This window comes from Petaurus breviceps, unplaced genomic scaffold (genome assembly GCF_028583685.1).
Source record: "Petaurus breviceps papuanus isolate PSGF00001 unplaced genomic scaffold, PetGlider_PUasm1.0 37, whole genome shotgun sequence".
Lineage (NCBI taxonomy): Eukaryota > Metazoa > Chordata > Mammalia > Diprotodontia > Petauridae > Petaurus > Petaurus breviceps.
The window spans coordinates 73,302,093-73,320,269 of record NW_027186296.1 but is presented as its reverse complement, the minus strand read 5'-3'; the positions used below and the strand labels follow the sequence as shown (position 1 = coordinate 73,320,269).

At 35.7% G+C, this 18,177-nt stretch overlaps 1 protein-coding gene across 7 annotated transcripts in view; it reads left to right on the top strand.

The window, feature by feature from the left end:
- The window catches only part of SH3GL3 (SH3 domain containing GRB2 like 3, endophilin A3), a 138,243-nt gene that overhangs the window by 79,195 nt on the left and 40,871 nt on the right, over positions 1-18,177 (top strand). For 3 of the 7 annotated variants that reach the window (XM_069098702.1, XM_069098705.1, XM_069098704.1), the window contains exon 2: positions 10,749-10,817. The exons of the other annotated variants lie outside the window; for them this stretch is intronic. In XM_069098702.1, the coding sequence (XP_068954803.1) occupies positions 10,749-10,817 (69 nt within the window). The remainder of the gene's footprint in view (positions 1-10,748; positions 10,818-18,177) is intronic. 7 annotated transcript variants of the gene reach the window in all.

Here is an 18,177-nt window from a genome sequence, read left to right as displayed (position 1 = left end):
TAGAATAAGGAGTCACCAGTATTGGTGGTCTTGATCATTGTCATGTATTTCTAATAGTAAACATTTACTCCTGATATAATTTACCTGAGATAGAGATAGTCATGCTTTTTCTTTTTTTTTTTGCAAAAATAAATACATATTATGATTTTAACTTGATGCTTTTATTCTACAAATTGGATTTATTCCCATGTTACCCCAGGCCCATAACTTTCAACTGTGACATTTATTTATACCCTGACTTGTTTGAAGTAATTTTGCATATGTTTTGGGTGTCATCAAATAGCAAGAAAGTGAATTTTGGAATATGGTAAATGTCTGTTTATCTCTGGGAAAAAAGTGTGTGTGTGCCCATGTGTGTGCGTTTGTGTGACTATACTTTAAGTGTAGTCTCAGTGATGAACCCTGGGTCTGAGGATGACTACATTAGGTTGACACATTTGGAGAGTCTCATCATTAGAAGTTTGGCAACCAGGTTACTTTTTTTTTTCTTTTCAGTTATAGCAATTCATGAAAATTATCTGTTAAGGTATATAGCAGGTGTGTATCTTTAACAGTAGAGAAAGGGCAAATATTGATGAAACATGGACACTTGAAATGCTGAATTATTTTTTTATTTAAATTAGTCACAGAATATGAGTTTGAAGCATCATACAGCTAACCTGTATTTAAATGAATCCCCTTTATAGTATTCCTAAACAATGGCCATCCATGCTTTGGTTTCTGACTGTTCCTTGAAGAAGACAGTCCACCTCTCAGCTCTGGACAGTCTCCACAGATGTCTCCCATGTCTGGAATGTTCTGCCTCTTCCACTCCAACTACTGGATCTCCCTGGTTTCTTTTAAGTTCCAACTAAAATCTCACCTTCTACAGGAAGCCTTCTCCAACTCCTCTTAATTCTAGTGACCTCTTTCCTCTTTATTCTGTAAATGGCTTGCTTTTTATAGAGTTGTTTGCACATTCCCCCATTAGATTGTAAACTTTTTGAGGGTAGCACCTGTCCTTTTTCTCTTTTTATATCCACAGCATTGTTAGCACCATTCCTGGTACATAATCACTTAATAAATGTTTATTGATTGATTACTTGAATTGATAGAATATTTTTTATTTACCTGGAGCTAAAATCTATCTCTCTTCAACTTCTCATTACGCCTGCTTCTGTCTTCTAGAGCTATGCAGAACAAATCTTATAGGCATGGCTAGGTTGGCTCAGTGAGTAAGAGCGCCGGCCCTGGAGTCAGGAGGACCTGAGTTCAAATCAGACCTCAGACACTTAACACAAAAACTAGCCATGTGACTTTGGGCAAGTCACTTAACCCCATTTGCCCCCCAAAAAGCAAAACAAAACAAAAAATAGTGTGATAAAATTATGTACAAATTTCTGTTAGATTTAATTTCAAAATTGCTAATTCGGCAACATTGTAGTATTCTTTATGATTATCTTTTATATGGAAAAAGTCCTATAATATATGGTACTTGTAACAATTTTTAATTGTCATATACATAGTTGTATTATTTATTAGCAACTATATGATCTTATTATTACTATTTCAAACTTGATAACTTTTTGTATTTTATTTTCAAGTATTGTTTTCAATTGAAAACTAATGGATAAGAGAGTTGGACTAAATGGTTCTGTTCAGCTCTAAATCTGTGACCTTATGAACCTAGGAACCATAAGTACAAGTGAAGAATATTAATAATTTCTTCTGATGGTAGATAATTGACCAAATTAATTGCATAGAGAAAGTTAAACATTTCACAAGAAAACAAAAAAAGGTAAAAAAAAACCAAATAATTTGCAAATTAGTGGCAAATAATTATATCTATCATAGATACAGACACGTCAATACAGTTGAATTATTTTCTCATTTCCCAATTATATCTTCACTTAACATTGATGTTAATTAATCCCCAGATTTGATTATGCCACTTTTGTCCAGCCTCCCTTTGAGTGTGCTTCTTTCTGAACTCCCTGGGACATCAACTTGGAGCAGAGGTTTTTGTCTTTTTGTGGGTCACACTCTTGGCACTCTGGTGAAACCTAGGGACCTCTCCTTAGAATAAATAAATGTTTTATTTTTAAAAATTCATAATTGAAGAAAATGCTAAATTTCCATTAGAGATTAGTGGAAATACAGTAGTAGTTTTTACCCATCCAAATTAATGGACCATTTTAAGGACCCCTGGATTAGGGGCGGCTAGGTAGCAAAAGTAAACAGAGCACTAGCCCTGAAGTCAGGAGGACCCGAGTTCAAATCCTGCCTCAGACACTTAACACTTATTAGCTGTGTGACCTTGGGCAAGTCACTTAACCCCAATTACCCTCCCAAAAAAAAAGCAAAAAAAAAAACTCCTGGATTAAAGTTTGTAAGGACAACTTGAGTTTTGTGGAAGTTAGTTTTTCCCACTGCTGCTATGATTTTCTTAGTGAGTCTTTTGGAATTTATAGGGTCTCTTCCTCATCCAGTGGTTTCTTCAGCATTGTTATCTCTCTCTTTGATCTCTTGGGTATCAAGATAGGAAAACTCTCTGGCACATATTCACATAGGAGAAACAAGACAAGAGAATGAATAAAACTTTCAGGCTTTTTTGAAAAAAGAATAAAACCATCCGTCTCTCCACTAGCTTTTTGCCTCCTGTTGTCTGCACATCTATAAAATGAAATTGAAATTCAGCAATAAGATATTTCCATTATAGGCCCAGTTAGGCACCTTACCTTGGAAGAGAGGTGGCTCTGCATTCTGGAGTTATGCCAGCATAGCTCCAAGCCTGGCGGCCCAGTCAGGCTCAGTTCACTGGGGAGTCTGGAGTGTGTGATGACTGTTTCAGCCATAGCAGTTCAGGATGACTGTCTCCTACGTGGTAAAGGAGAGGTTATCTGTGGTGGTAGATAGTGTACTCAACACCAACTGAAATCACAAATTCTAGAAGTTTTGAAATAAACATTAAATATTTCTTATATGATTCCCTTACAACTTTAACTCACATCCAGTTTTCATATAAACTATTTTATACTGTTTTAGGTACCATATCTGCTTTGACAGAATTTTAAAAAAATAAATTGTATTTAAACTGAACTTTAAAAAGAAGTTCATTCTCATAGCAAAACTTTGGTTAACATTTGAGGCAACACGGTATATATAATGGAGTGAGTTTTGGATTAAGAGTCAGAGGACTTGGGTTTGAATCCTTGCTCTTCAGGATTATACTGTGTGACTTTAGGCAAGTCATTTAATCCCTCTGGGCCTGTTAACCTCATTTGTAAAACAGGGGGTCAGAATAGATGGCCTGTTATGTTCCTTACATCTCTTATCTCAGTGTTCCTACTATGTATAAGGCATTATTCTAGAAAGTCTGAGGGATTTACACATGAATTGGACATAGTCCCTGCATTCATGGAACTAATAATTTTATAAATTTAGTCTAATCAATATATTGTTGTTTTATGGCAGGGACAGAAGTGTAATAGAGATGATAAAAAGAAAGAAAGTTACTAAAAATAAGGACAAGGTTGGCTTCTTGGATGGGAGAAAGCTGAGAAGATCCCGTTCTGCTTACCCTTGATAAAGATCATTTGCAAACCTACATATTGGAAAACCTTTATAGCTTAATAACGTGCTATGTCTACATAATGTTTTCTCACTTTACCAAACAATTCAAGTCACCTTACAAGGCCCCCTTTCAGTACAACCTCCTTGCATAGGGACATGAATGTGGGTAAGGTGTGTCATTCTAGCGCATGTATTAAAACCATGAAGGGAGGAGAGGAGGGGGGGTTCCCTATTGACTTTTGAGTAAAGTGAATAGCCTGCAGTCCTGTACAGATGTGTTATCCATACTCTCTCCTCCCCATCCCATGACTACCCTCCATGTACTCTCTGCTCTAGCTAAATTGGATTACTTGACATCTTCTGTACTTAGCCCACTTCCTCCACCTTCACACCTTTGCCCACACAATGTTCCATTGTACTCGAAATACACTCTGCCTGTACTCTTTCTTCCATCCATGCCTAGTTTGGCTACATTTCTATGTACCCTAAAATTCATCTCAAGGAAGCACTCTCTTAACTCTCCAATTGTTTATGGCAGTTCTCTCAGTCGTACTTCACATGGCAACCTGGATGTGCTTCTTTGGTGCTACTATCATGCATTAATAGTTATGTGTACTGTGTCTCGTACTACAAACTTCTTAAGGCCAGAGCATGTAACTAATGTAAATTTTGTATTACCTCCAACTTTTATCATAATACTGTACATGTAATTGGTGCTTGTTAATGTATGAAATTGATTTTAATGTTCTCCTATACAGAATATAATTAGAAAATGCAATTTACTAGGAAAAAATCATGAATTCAAAAGCTCACTTTTTTAGTTTTTATTATTGCCTTGTTATCTTTATGACCTTGGGTAAGTCTTTTATCCTATATAGCCCTGCTTCCTCATACAAATGGTGTTTGTGAAAGCACTTTGAAAATTGCAAAATAGTAATTTTACTAGTCTGTAAGGTCCCTTATGACTTTTTTTGATTTTATGCCTCCCTTAGTGCCAAACTTCACTCTTTCTGCTGAAGGTACCAATATTCCTCTAATCTCCCAGTTCATAATTGCAGTATTAATCTGGATGTCTCACTTTGCCACACTCCACATATTTAATTAATTGCCAGATCTCATAATTTCTACTTTCATAACATCTATCTCGTCTTATGTATGTTCATTGAGCCTTTGGTGTATATTATTAAGTCACAGTCAATTCATAATCAAATTTTCTGGTGAATGTTCGAAGTGTCATTATCTGGGTTGTGGTTTAAAGAAAGATCCACACTGAGAGATGAGACATGTGGGAGGCAGAGCTGATTCCATCCTGAAAATTCAGGAACCTAATTTATTTGTATTCTGGCCCAGGAAGAGGGCAGCTAGTTAGTGTAGCTGCCCATGAAGGTAGGCCTCAGAAGTGTTTGGGAAAAGAGCCAGTATTTCCATCAAAGAGATTTAAGCCTCTTCAAGGATAAATGCTGGGCTGAGGCTCCAGAATTCTGTCCCTTGTAGTAGGAGAGAAGCAATTAGGGGCTAAACAAGAATAAAGGCAGGTGTTACTGATCAGCTACCTCAGCCATAAAAGAGTCACAGCATAACTTCAGAGGAATTCCTGACTTTTTTTTTTTTAGTAGAACTGCTGGCATTGTGACGGCTCTACCAAGATGGGTTATCAGCCAGACAGTCTTCTGAGGAGGTGAATAAATACATTGACAAGCTGGGTGAAACTCCTGTTGGTTTAAATCCTGGAAAATTTCTGCTGAATACAGTTTTAGTTTTAACTTAGTTGATGCTAAACTCTGAAATAATTAGCCAGCAGGCCTAGCCATTTCTTAAGGTTCTCATAGCTTGATATAATAAAACCACACCATCAGCCTGGACTATGATGTTTATTTTCCTCTTTCCTGTAGCTGTCTAGCACCCATATAATTCAGCTAGTCTTTGTGCAATGTTATTTTAAGAAGTAGGCATGGTCACAGCCCTGTTATTCATGTATCATTTAGGTTTGGCATTTCATATTTTAGAAATCCATTACTGCTCACTTGGATTTTAGCATTAGTATTATGATAGAGACTTACTAAGAGAAATAATTTTTGTAAGATCCTGTCTTGTCACCAAGGACAAAAACTAAACAATTCTGGAGACAAAATATTTTTTTTCCCTGATGTCTTTTCCAAACTGTTTTGATCAGGTATTTTAGACTGGAAAGAGTTACTGGATCCCAGGTGGGGAAGAACCCAGAACCTGCAGGAAGTGAAGAAATTACTGAGGAACTGTGTGCTATCTTAAAATTACTTGTCCATTTATTAAGTGGAAATTTGTGTTTCTATGATGTCTTTGGCAGGAGGCAGAATTTGAACCTGATAAGTTGGAGGATAGTTTTAGCTTAATTTTGTCTGAGGTTTTGTCCTAATAGCCTTATTAGTATTTAACATTTCATTTAATCAAAAATGTAATGACCAATATTCTAAGTGAACCAACTAGGCTGTGCAGTGGATAGAATGCTTAATCTGGCATCAAGAATACTTGAGCTCAAAAATGGCCTCAGGCATTTAATAGCTATGTAACCTTGGGCAAATCACTTAACCTATTTGCCTTAATTTCCTGATCTGTAAAGTGGGGCTAATAATAACACCTACCTCTTATGGTTGTTGTGAAGATAAAATGAGATAATACCTGTAAAACACTTTGTAAAGTGCTATGCATGTTGCTGTTTTTCTTTCCTCTTCTTTCTCTTTTTCATCCTCCTACCTAATTCTTCTCTTTCAGATTTCAGCTGGTCTGTAATATATATGTGGATGCTTAGAATTGCTCAAAAGATGTTGTGAATAGAGTTTCATCGGTTCTTTAGACCCTCAGAAAGTTAATTAATAGCACCAGACAATGCCTTACTTATAATTTTCTTATCCATTTTATTTATTTCAATTTAATAAATGTATATTAAATACCTAATAAGTACAAAGTCCTGTGTAATATATTAAGTTTAGCTAAAACAATTCTAATACGGAGCTTACGGTCACATACAGCAATATTAAAGGCACAAAAATACACAGAATTCATGACAAGTGCACAATCACAGAATTGCAGAACTCAAAGAGACTTCAAAGGCCACCTGCTACCTTCTTCAGCAATCCCAAACAAGTGGTCATCCATTTTCTGATTGAAGACCACTGAAGGGAAACCCATTGCCTCTAAAAGCCCCCCCCCCGCCCCAATTTGTTGTAAAGCTTTGTAAAGTTGTAAAGTTTTTCCTTCCATTTGTATCTTTAAAGCTTCCACCCATTTCTCTTATTCCTACTTTCATCAGAAGTCCACTTCCCTCCCCCACATGAAAGTCTTTCAGAAGGTTGAAGTTTACTCCTAGGTCCACTATAAGTCTTCTCTTCTTCAATTTAAGTATTCCCAGTTCCTTCATTTGAGTCAGTCAATCAGTACACATTTCTAAAGTGCCTGCTGTATGCCAGGTACTGTGCTAAGTGCTATGGATACAAAAAAAAAGTAAAAGCTTCTTGTTCTCCAAGAAATTACAATATAATGGGAGATACAACATGCAGAGAAACATATACAAAGCAAGCGATATACAGGATGAATAGAAATTAATTAAAAGAGGGAAACACTGGAATTAAGAGAGTGTGGGGAAGGCTTCCTGGAGAAGGCAGGATTTTAGTTGGGACTTAGAGGAAGTTAAGGAAGTCAGTAGTTGGAATGGAAGAGGAAGACCCTTCCTAGAATGGGGGACAGCCAGAGAGAAAGCCCAGAACCCAACTCCACCAACAGTGTATTAAAGTCTCATTTTTCCCACACCTACTTCAACATTGGTCATTTTCCTTTTCTGTCCTAGTAGCCAATCTAATAGGAAGTAGTACTTCAGAATTGTTTTAAGTTGCATTTCTCCAATCAATAGTAAGTTAGAACATTTTTTCATATGGCTATAGATAGCTTTGATTACTTTATCTGAAAACTGTTTATGTCTTTTGATCAGTTGGGGAATTACTCTTATAAATTTGACTCAATTCTCTATGTGTTTGAGAAATAAGACCTTTATCAGAGAAACTTGATTCAATTTTTTTTCACAGGTACAATTGCTAGCTGTATTTCCCTCTATCCTATTCCTTCTTCCCCCCTCCCCTTGGTTGATTCTATTTTTTCTCTCCTTTCACCTTGTCCCTCTGCCAAAGTGTTTTGCTTTTGACTACCACCCCCAGTCTGCTCTCCCTTCTATGATACCCCCTCCTTCTCTTATTCTCTTCCCTTCCTACTTTCCCCTAAGGTAAGATGGATTTCTATACCCAGTTGATATGTATGTTACTCTGTCTCTTCCCCTCCACTATAAGAGCTTTTTCTTATCTTTTTTTTATGTGAGATAATTTACCCTGTTTTACCTCTCCCTTTCCCTTTCTCACAGTACATTGCTCTTACCCCTTAATTTTATTTTTTTTAGATATCACCCCTTCATATTCAACTCACACCCTTTTCCTATGTGTGTATATATATATATATATATATATATGTATATATACACTCCTTCTAACTGTCCTAATAATGAGAAAATTCTTATGAGTCACAAGTATCATCTTGCCATGTAGGAATGTAAGCAATTTAACTTTTTTAAGTCCCCTTATGATTTCCCTTTCCTGTTTACTTTTTTTATGCTTCTCTTGAATCTTGTATTTGAAAGTCAAGTTTTCTATTCAGCTCTGGTCTTTTTATCAAGAATGCTTGAAAGTCCTCTATTTCATTGAATATCCATTTCCCCCCCCCCAAAGGATTATATTTCTTTTGCTGGATAGGTCATTCTTGGTTGTAATCTTAGCTCCTTTGACCTCCAGAATATTACTCGATCCTTTAATGTTGAAGCTGCTAAGTCTTGTGTTATCTTGACTGTGGCTCCACAATACTTGAATTGTTTCTTTCTGACTGCTTACAGTATTTTCTCCTTGACCTGGGAGCTCTGGAATTTGGCTATAATATTCCTGGGAGTTTTCTTTTTGGGTTATATTTCAGGAGGTAATTGGTGTATTCTTTCAATTTGTATTTAACCTTCTGGTGGCTAGACTATTGGGACAGTTTTACTTGATAATTTCTTGAAAGATGATGTCTAGGTTATATTTTTTTTTTATCATGGCTTTCAAGTGGTCCAGTAATTTCCAAATGCTCTCTCCTGGATCTATTTTCATATTTTCTAGGTCAGTTGTTTTTCCAGTGAGATATTCCACATTTTCTTTTTTATTCTTTTGGTTTTGTTTTATTGTTTCTTGATTTCTCAAAGTCATTAGCTTCCATTTGCTCCACTCTAATTTTTAAGGAATTATTTTCTTCAGTGAATTTTTGTACCTCCTTTTCCATTTGGTCTATTTTTTTAAAAGTATATTTTCTTCAGTATGTTTTTGTGTCTTTTTTTACCAAGCTGTTGACTTGTTTTCTTTGATTTTCTCGCATCACTCATTTCTTTTCCTAATTTTCCTCTCACTTGATTTTTAACAACCTTTTTGAGCTTGTCCATGGCCTGAGACCAATTCATCTTTTGCTTATTTTGGATGTAGGAGCTTTGCTATCTTTAACTTCGACTTTGCTATCTTCTTCTGAGTGTGTGTTTTGATTTTCCTTTTCACCATAGTAACTTACTATGTTCAGAATTTTTTCCTTTGTTTGCTAATTTTCTCAGTCTATTACTTGACTTTTAACTCTTTGTTAAAGTAGGGCTCTGCTTCCAGGGTGGAGGGTGTACTGTCCCAACTTCAGAGTTTTTGTGCAGCTGTTTTAAGAGGTACTTCTAGGGACCTGTAAGTTTTCAGCTCTTCCAAAGTGGTATGATCTAAGGAGAGCTGTTTACTCCTTTCCTGGCCTGTGCTGTGGTCTGTGAATGACCACAAGTACTCTTTTCTGCCCTGGAACTGTGAGGAGGGTCCTGGCCCCACTGTGGCCACAAGCTTTGTTGTGCTACTGTTCCTTCTTGCCCCAGGACTATGACCCAGATCAGAGCATGGGCAAAGCAGCAGTGTCTCAGTGTTTCAGTGCTAGCAAAGAGACCCCTGTAATCTCCTTCTGACTACTTGTTTGACCTCCTTACTCCCTGTGCTGAGAACTCTTGAAGAAACTGCTGCTGATTCAGTCACTCTTAATGCCTTCTCCTGGTTTGCTGGATCTGGGGCCATGCTGTTGAGGCCTGTACTTTCCTGTGTTTCACTGTCACCTGGGTGCCTCAGACCTTTCTGACCTTCTGATTGTCTCTGGTGTCTGTGGTCTGAGAGGTCTGGAAACTACCATTGCTGCCTCTGATTAAGTTGTCTTGAGGCCCGCTCCTGTTTTGCTGATGCCAGGTCTACACTGGCATGGCCTTTGCCGAACTGCATGTCTTTCTCACCCTGGTGTAACAGACCTTTTCTGCTGACCTTCTAAGTTGTCTTGGGCTGGAAGATTGTTTCACTCCACCTTTTTGTTGGTTCTGCCACTCTAGAATTTGTTTAGTCATTATTTAAAGGTATTTGGAGAGGTTTGGGGGAGAGCTCGGTGAGTCCCTGCCTTTACTCTGCTATCGTGGCTCTGCTTTCAGATATTATATTTCTTTACAGAACTTTCTGAAGTCTGGGTTTGAGGTTGGAGGGTAGAGACTTGCAATTATGCACCTAATAAGAAAGAACCTAACTGCTGAAAAACTATACCAGGGTTACTAGCTTCAGCAGTCAACTTTATGCAGGCCCTAGGATGTTTATGAATAACCCCTCTAATCCCAGGAAATTACAGAGACATCTTTTTTTTAGAGGTAACTGGTGGTGTAGTTGATAGATTACTGTGCTTGGAGTCAGGAAGACCTGAGTTCAAATCCATTCTCAAATGCTTGCTAGCTGTTATGACTGTGAACAGGTCACTTTACCTCTGTTTGACTCAATTTCCTCAACTGTAATATGGAGATGTTATAAATACCTACCTTCCAGAAATGTTGTAGAGATCAAATGAGATAATATCTTTAAAAACCACTTGACACAGAGCCTGGCACATAGTAGGCACCATATAAATGTTTATTTCTTTTCCTTCTTCCTTCTTTCATTCTTTTAGGATTGTGCTTCATTTTACTGAAAAAGAATTCTTCTGTCTTTTGTCTACTGAATATTATAGATTTTTATTGACAAATTGAAAATACAAGTTGTTTTTACCACCTATTAAAATGTTATGACATGTTATATAATGTAATTATTTTCTGTTTGTTTTTGCAGTTCTTTAGTGAAAAAATCAATCGAGTAGAAAGAACGAAACTAGATGAAGAATTCCTAGAAATGCAAAGGGTGAGAAAAAAAATTTCATGTGCAAATTAGATAAGATTGATATTATGAGCTGAGAGATTTTATTTATCACTAAAACTGTCTCCTGCCACTAAAGCAAATGAGAATCCCAGAGTGTCTAAACCAGAACATGGGCTACAGAACTCAGCTAGAGTTTATCTTTTCATAATACTGAACCTTGGATTGATTCCAGGCACGCAGTCCTAAACATTTGGGGGCTTCAAGGTATATAGGATTTTGGATGACTTTAAGGAGATTTGGGCTAGAACCATGAAAAAAAGGAAGCCAGGTGGCATGATAGATAAAAAGGACTGGCCTTCGACTAGGGAAGAAATGAGTCTTAATCCTGCTTCAGATAATACCTGTGTGGCTCAGAACAAGTCCCCTTAACTTCTCTGTGCCTCAGTTTCCTTCTCTGTGAAATTAGGGGGTTGGACTCCAGCCTCTGAATTCCCTTCTATGATCCCAAGAGCATCATATAGAAAGATAGAATCTGTTTGGAAAGGTTAAAATAACAAATTATGCATTTTAGAGAGTTAAAGGTAAGAGGTTTCAAGTTACTGTTTTTAGATACATGAAAAATTATTTAATATGTGCAAAATAGCTTCTCCCCATCTTTACTGAACAAAAGGAGTTGGCTTTAAATTCTGGGGTATGTGCTACACTGATAGAGAAGTCAGGAGACCAGTCTCAGTCTGCTACTGCCTATGTAACTGGGCAGATCACTTAAGCTCCTTAAGATTTAAATTCCTCATATGTAAATTGGGAATGATAATATATACTTTACCTACTTCAAAAGGTTGTCCTGGGAAATCAAATGAGATACTGTTTGAAAGTATCATGAAAAGCACAAAGCACTATATAATTGCTAGGTATTACAGATATAAATAAGATAAGGCACTTCCTTCTCTCTGGCCCTTGGCTTCCCAGATGGTTATGAAGCCCTCAGGGGAGATGGTGGAATCTCCCCTTTAGCTTGATGCAGGTAGAGAAGAAGCTAGATCTACTTAGTGTTTTAGAACATTTCATTCTGAACTCAGCCTCAAGATATCCATGGGATCTGTGGATAGATTTCAGGGGATCCTTGAATTTACAACTAACCTCTAGCTAAAATAAAGTATTTCTTTCACTTTTGAATGTTGTAATAAACCTTCTTAATAGGTGTCCAAAGGCTTCACCAGATTGCCTAAGGAAGAGTGGGTGGTTCTTGGCAGAAAAAAATGTTCAAGAACTCCTGTCCCAGATGCTTACGTTTTTCTTGATGTTGGAGGGGCAGGGTTTTTCCTGGAAACATAATTTGACTCAGGTTAGGGTTGCTTGCAATTGCAGAAGTAAAAGGGAAATTGGCATTTGAAAGTTAAATAATTTTATGATAATACTTATATGAAAATATAATATGAAATATATGATAAATATATATAAAATAAATATGAAAATAACAAAAAATACTTATATTTATTTATATAATGGGGAGGAAGAAAACTAAAGAAACACAAGAAAGAAGAATGAGGCTACGAGTAGAGCCAAGATGGTGTTTCTTTTGTTGTTGTAGTTTTTTTTTAGTATTGTTGAATTTTAAAGTCAAACCTTCTTTTTGGAGACTGGTTAATTCCCTATATATGCCATTTCTATATATTGAGTTGCTGCCACCAGGTGAATGGAGATATCTGTTTAGAGAAGGCTTGACTCGCAAATTAAACTTACCCCAGGCAAAAAAAAAATCAGAGAATAAAGTGGGACTAAAATTTGTCTTTCCAATTATGCCTGATCTGTGAATAAAATATTTAAAATTTTTGAAGTTAAATTCTGTTTTATTTTTAATTTAGCAGCATTTTTCAATTAATAAGCATTTATTTTTCTCCCTCCCACTTTCCCATCTCTCTTGGAGAAAAAAAAGAAAGAAAAACAAAACTCTTATACTTTAAGATAGTCAAAAAAAGAACAAATTCACGTATTGGCCATATCCAGAAATTTGTCTTATTTTGCATATTTGATCTATCAACTGTGATAAAGTGGGTAACATTCTTCTCCATCATCAGATCTCTGGGATCATGGCTGATCATTGCATTGATCAGAATTGTTTAGTGTTGTTCGTTTTTATAATGATGTTGTCTTGGTATGAATTATTCTGGTTCTGCTCACTTCAGTCTACCTCAGTTCATACAAGTCATCTCAGGTTTCTTTGAAACAATCACCTTTATCATTTCTTATGACAGCAATAGTATTCCATTATGTTCATATAATGCAATTTGTTTACCCATTCCCCAGTTGATGGGCACCCCTTTAGTTTACAGGTCTTTACCACCATAGAAGAACTGTGATTATCATTTTTGTACATATTGGACCTTCTTTTCTGTTTTGATCTTAGTGTGGCATGGGCCGACAGTGGTGACACTGGGTCAAAGGACATACTCAGTTTGTTAATTTTTGAAGTAGAGGTCGACATTGCTTTCCATGACCAACAGTACATCAGTATGTCCTTTTTTTTATAACCTCTCCAACATTTGTAGTTTTTCTTTTTTGGTGAATTTTGCCAGTCTGATGGGTGTGAGGTAGTACTTCAGAATTTCTTTAACTTGCATTGCTCTAATTGTGGTTTAGTCATATCTGACTCTACGTGACGCCATTTATCTTGGTATTTAATGTGAGGTATTGGGCTAAATATAATTTCTTCCTGACTATGTTCCAGTTTTCCCATCACTTTTTTTCAATTACTGAGGCCTTCTTCCAGTCAGGAACTGAGGTCTTTGAGTTTAGATTACTAGGTTCATTTGCATTTGTATATTTTGTACCTATTTTGTCCAGAGATTGATGTTTTTATTTTTCAACTAGCATCAGATTATTTTGATGATTACTGCTTTGTAATGAAGTTTGATTCTGGTGCTGCTAGACTGCCTTACTTTTCACATTTTTCCATTATTTTCTTTGAGATTCTTGACCTTTGGAGCAACTCTATTCTGTTTTTTATGCCTGGGGTAAGTTTAATTTGGGAGTCAAGCCTTCTCTAAACACACCTTCATTCACCTGGTGGCAGCAACCCAATGTATAGAAATAGAATATATAAGGAACTAACCAGTCCCTGGAAAGAAGATTTGGCTTTAAAATTTAAAAGTATATATAAAAATATAACAAAAGACACTATCTTGGCTTTACTTGAAGCCTCATTCTTTTTTTTTTTTGCTTTTTTTTCCCCTCTATTTTATTTTTCTCTCTTCTCCTTACTGTATTTAAATATTTAACTTTCCTCCTCCCTTTGGGAGTTCATTCATGGCCTGTTCAGTTTATTTTTCTTACATTAGTTTGTTTAAATTCTCTTTCTTATTCTGTCTTCTTTTAATTATTTTTGTAAATAGTCCTCCATTTATTTAAGGAGCCAGTTTTATTGCCATAATTAGGCAAAATGATTTCAAATGCTATCTCTTATTTCTTCCTTTGTTGTGAAGTCTCCTTTTTCATTTTTAATAATAGCAATTTGATTTTCATTTTTCTTTTTTAAAATCAGATTAGCTAATGGTTTATTTTATTTAAAAATATCTCCTAATCTCATTAATAGTCTTTCTCTTTTCTACTTGAAACTTTATTAATTTCCTTTTTGATTTTCAAGATTTGTATCTTTCTATTTAATTGAGGTCTAAAATCTGTCACTTTTCTAGTTTTTAAGTTATGTGTCAAAATCATTTCTCTTTTGTTGCTGAAAATGTTTAAAGTTATAAATTATCCTTAAAGTACTACTTTGGTTGTATGCTAATTTAAATTTTTTTCCTCAACTACATGTAAAAACAATTTTTAAACATTCATTTTAAAAATTGAATTCCAAATTTTCTCCCCTCCCTCCCGTCCCCTGTTCTTGATAAGGCAAGAGATTTTCTATAGATTATACATGTTCAGTCAGGCAAAACATATTTCCATATTAGCCAGTTTGCAAAGGAAAACAGACAAAAACATCAAGAAAAATAAGGTTAAAAAAAAGTATGTTTTCATCTCATTCAAATACTATCAGTTCTTCCTCTGTAGGTGGATAGCTAAGACTCTTACTTCAGAATTATCTTGGTTTATTTTTTTGCTAAGAATAGCTAAGTCATTCTCAGTTGATCATTGTACAGTATTGTTGGTACTATGTATATTGTTCTGGTTCTGCTCATTTCATTTTGCTTCAGTTCATATAAATCTTTCCAGGTTTTTCTAAAAACATCCTGCTCAAGATTTCTTATAGCATAGTAATATTCTGTCAGTTATATCAACTTTCAGCCATTCCCCAACTCATGGGCATCCCTTCAATTTACAATTCTTTACTACCTCAAAAAATGTTGCTCTAAGTATTTTTATACATGTAGGTTCTTTTGGTCTTTTTAGGACACAAATCTTGTAGTGGTATTGCTAGATCAAAGGGTATGCACAGTTTTACTCTTCAGAATGGTTGGATCAATTCACAACTCCACCAACAGTACAGTGGTGTCCTGGTTTTTCCACATCCTCTCCAACATTTGTCATTTTCCTTTACTGTCATATTTTGTTTCTGTGGTTCAGTCATTTTCAGTCACGTCCAACTCTTTATGATCCCACTTGGGATTTTCCTGGCAAATATACTGGAGAAGTTTGCTGTCTGTAGCTCATTTTACAGATGAGGAAACTGAGGCAGAGTTAAGTGACTTGCCCAGGGTCACATAACCTGTAAGTGTCTGAGGACAGATTTGAATTCAGGAAGATGAATCTACCTGCCTTTGGGCCTGGTGCTTACCCTACTATGCCACCTTATTGCCCTTTTAGCAGGTACCAGATTGTTTTGATGGTAGTCAGTTTGAAATCTGGTATTACTAGACCACCTTCCTTCACATTTTTTTCATTAATTCCTTTGATATTCTTGACCTTTGGAGCTTCCAGATAAATTTTATTATTTTTTTTCCTAATGCAATAAAATGCGTTTTTGATGGTTTAATTGGCATGGCACTGAATAAGTAAATTAATTTAGATAGAATTGTCATTTTTATTATATTGGCCTGGCCTATCCATAAGCAATTAATATTTTTCAATTGTTTAAATCTGACTTTATTTGTTTGAAAAGTTTTGTAATTGTGTTCAAGTAGTTCCTGGGTCTGTCTTGGTAGGTAGACTCCCATGTACTTTATATTGTCTGCAGTTATTTTAAGTGGAATTTCCCTTTCCATCTCTTCCTGCTAGACTTTGTTAGTAATATACTATATAGAAATGCCAATAACTTAATGTGAGTTTATTCTATATGCTACTTTGCTGAAGTGGTTAATTATTTCATGTAGTATTTTAGTTGATTCTCTAGGATTTTCTAAGTATGCCATCATATTTTCTGAAAAGAGTGATAATTTTGTTTCTTCATTGCCTGTTCGAATTCCTTCAATTTGTTTTTCTTCTCTTAATTGCCATAGATAGCATTTCTAGTACAATATTGAATAGTAATGATGATAATGGGCATTGTTGCTTCACCCTGATCTTATTGGGAATGCTCCTAGCTTATCTCCATTACAGATAATGCTTGCTGATAGTTTTAGATAGATACTGCTTGTAATTTTAAAGACTTTAAAAAATATTTCAAAAATATTTGAAAGCTCCATTCCTATGCTTTCTAATGTTTTTAATAGGAATGAGTGCTGTACTTGTCAAAAGCTTTTCCTGCATCTATTGAAATAATCATATAATTTTTGTTGGTTTTGTTATTTAAATGGTTAATTATGCTGATAGTTTTTCTAATATTGAACCACCCTGCATTTCTGTCATAAATCTTACCTGGTCATAGTGTATAATCTTTGTTGATGTAATCTCTTTGCTAGTATTTTAGTGAAAAAATTTCCATCATAGGGTAATTGGTCTTTCTTTCTCTGTTTTTGTTCTTTCTACTTTAGGTATCAGCCTTATATTTGTATCATAAAAGTAATTTGGTCAGACTCCTTCATTTACCTCTTTTTTCCAAATAGTTTATGTAGTATTGGAATTAATTGTACTTCAGTTGTTTGGCAGGATTCACATGTGAATCCAGTTAGTCCTGGGAATTTTTTTTTTAGGGAAATCATTTATTGCTTGTTCAATTTCTTCTAAGATAGGGTTATTCAAGTATTCTGTCTTCTGTGAATCTGGCCAATTTATATTTTTGTAAATTTTATCTGTTTCACTTAGATTTTCAGATTTTTTGGCATGTAATTGGGCAAAATAGCTCAATGTTTGCTTTAATTTGCTATGTTAGTGAATTCACCTTTTTCATTTTTGATGCTGGTAATTTGGTTTTCTTTTAACAAAATCAAATTAAACCTATTTATTATCTATTCTGTTGGTTTTTCATAAAACCAGTTCCTAGTTTTACTTATTAGTTCAGTGGTTTTCTTTGAATTTTAATAGTTCTAGCCCCTCACCTTTATTCTCTGTATGTGTATGTGTGTTTGAAGTATGTTTCTTATAAACAACATATTATTGGATTCTGGTTTTAATCTGCTTTCATTTTATGAGTGAGCTCATCTCATTCCCATTCATAGTTATGATATGGAACTGTGTATTTCTCTCCATCCTATTTTTCCCATTAATCTTTCTCTCTTCTCCTTTTACCCTCTCCCTCCTCAAAAATCCATTTTGATTTTGACTACTGCCTCCCCTAATCTGACCTCTCTTCTATAAAAATCTCCCCTACTCACTTCTTGTAACTTCCTCCCCTCATATTTCCTACAGGGCAAGATAGATTTCTATACTTAACTGAGTGTGTATGCTATTCCTTCTTTGAGCCAATTTCAAGAAGAGTAAGGTTTAAGTATTACTACCACCTCCACCCCCTCCCATCTTCCCCTGCATTGTAAAAGTTCTTCCTTTAGTGCCTCTTTTATATAAAATAATTCACTCCATTCTGTCTCTCTCTTCCCCCTTTTCCCAGTGCATCTCTCTCACTCCTTAATTTTATTTTATTTTTTAAATTATCCTGTCATAATCAACTCACACCTACGTCCTCTATGTACACTCCTGACTGTCCTCCTCACCTTCACACTACAATACAGAACCATACGTGGGCAACTTTGACAGATGAACATTTAGCATACAGGAGGACTGATAGCAAAGGTTCCCTCTTCATTTGGTCAGAGAGGAAGACAGCTTCAGAGGGGTTAATAACCTTATTCTAGTCTAGTCTTTTCACAAGAGGATTTCCTGTTGATTGGGAGCACCAACTCCTACGGCATTCCCTAATCACCCTTCTTGCAGGGGCAGGCAATGTGGGGCGACCATCCCTATGTCTCAGTGGGGTGATTTGGGACAGATACAGCATTCCTGCTTGTGTACTCCCCTAAATTCCTTCAAGCCTTAATGGGGGTGGGTTGAGGCAAACCCCCAAGCTTTGATGGGGACCAGTTAAGGC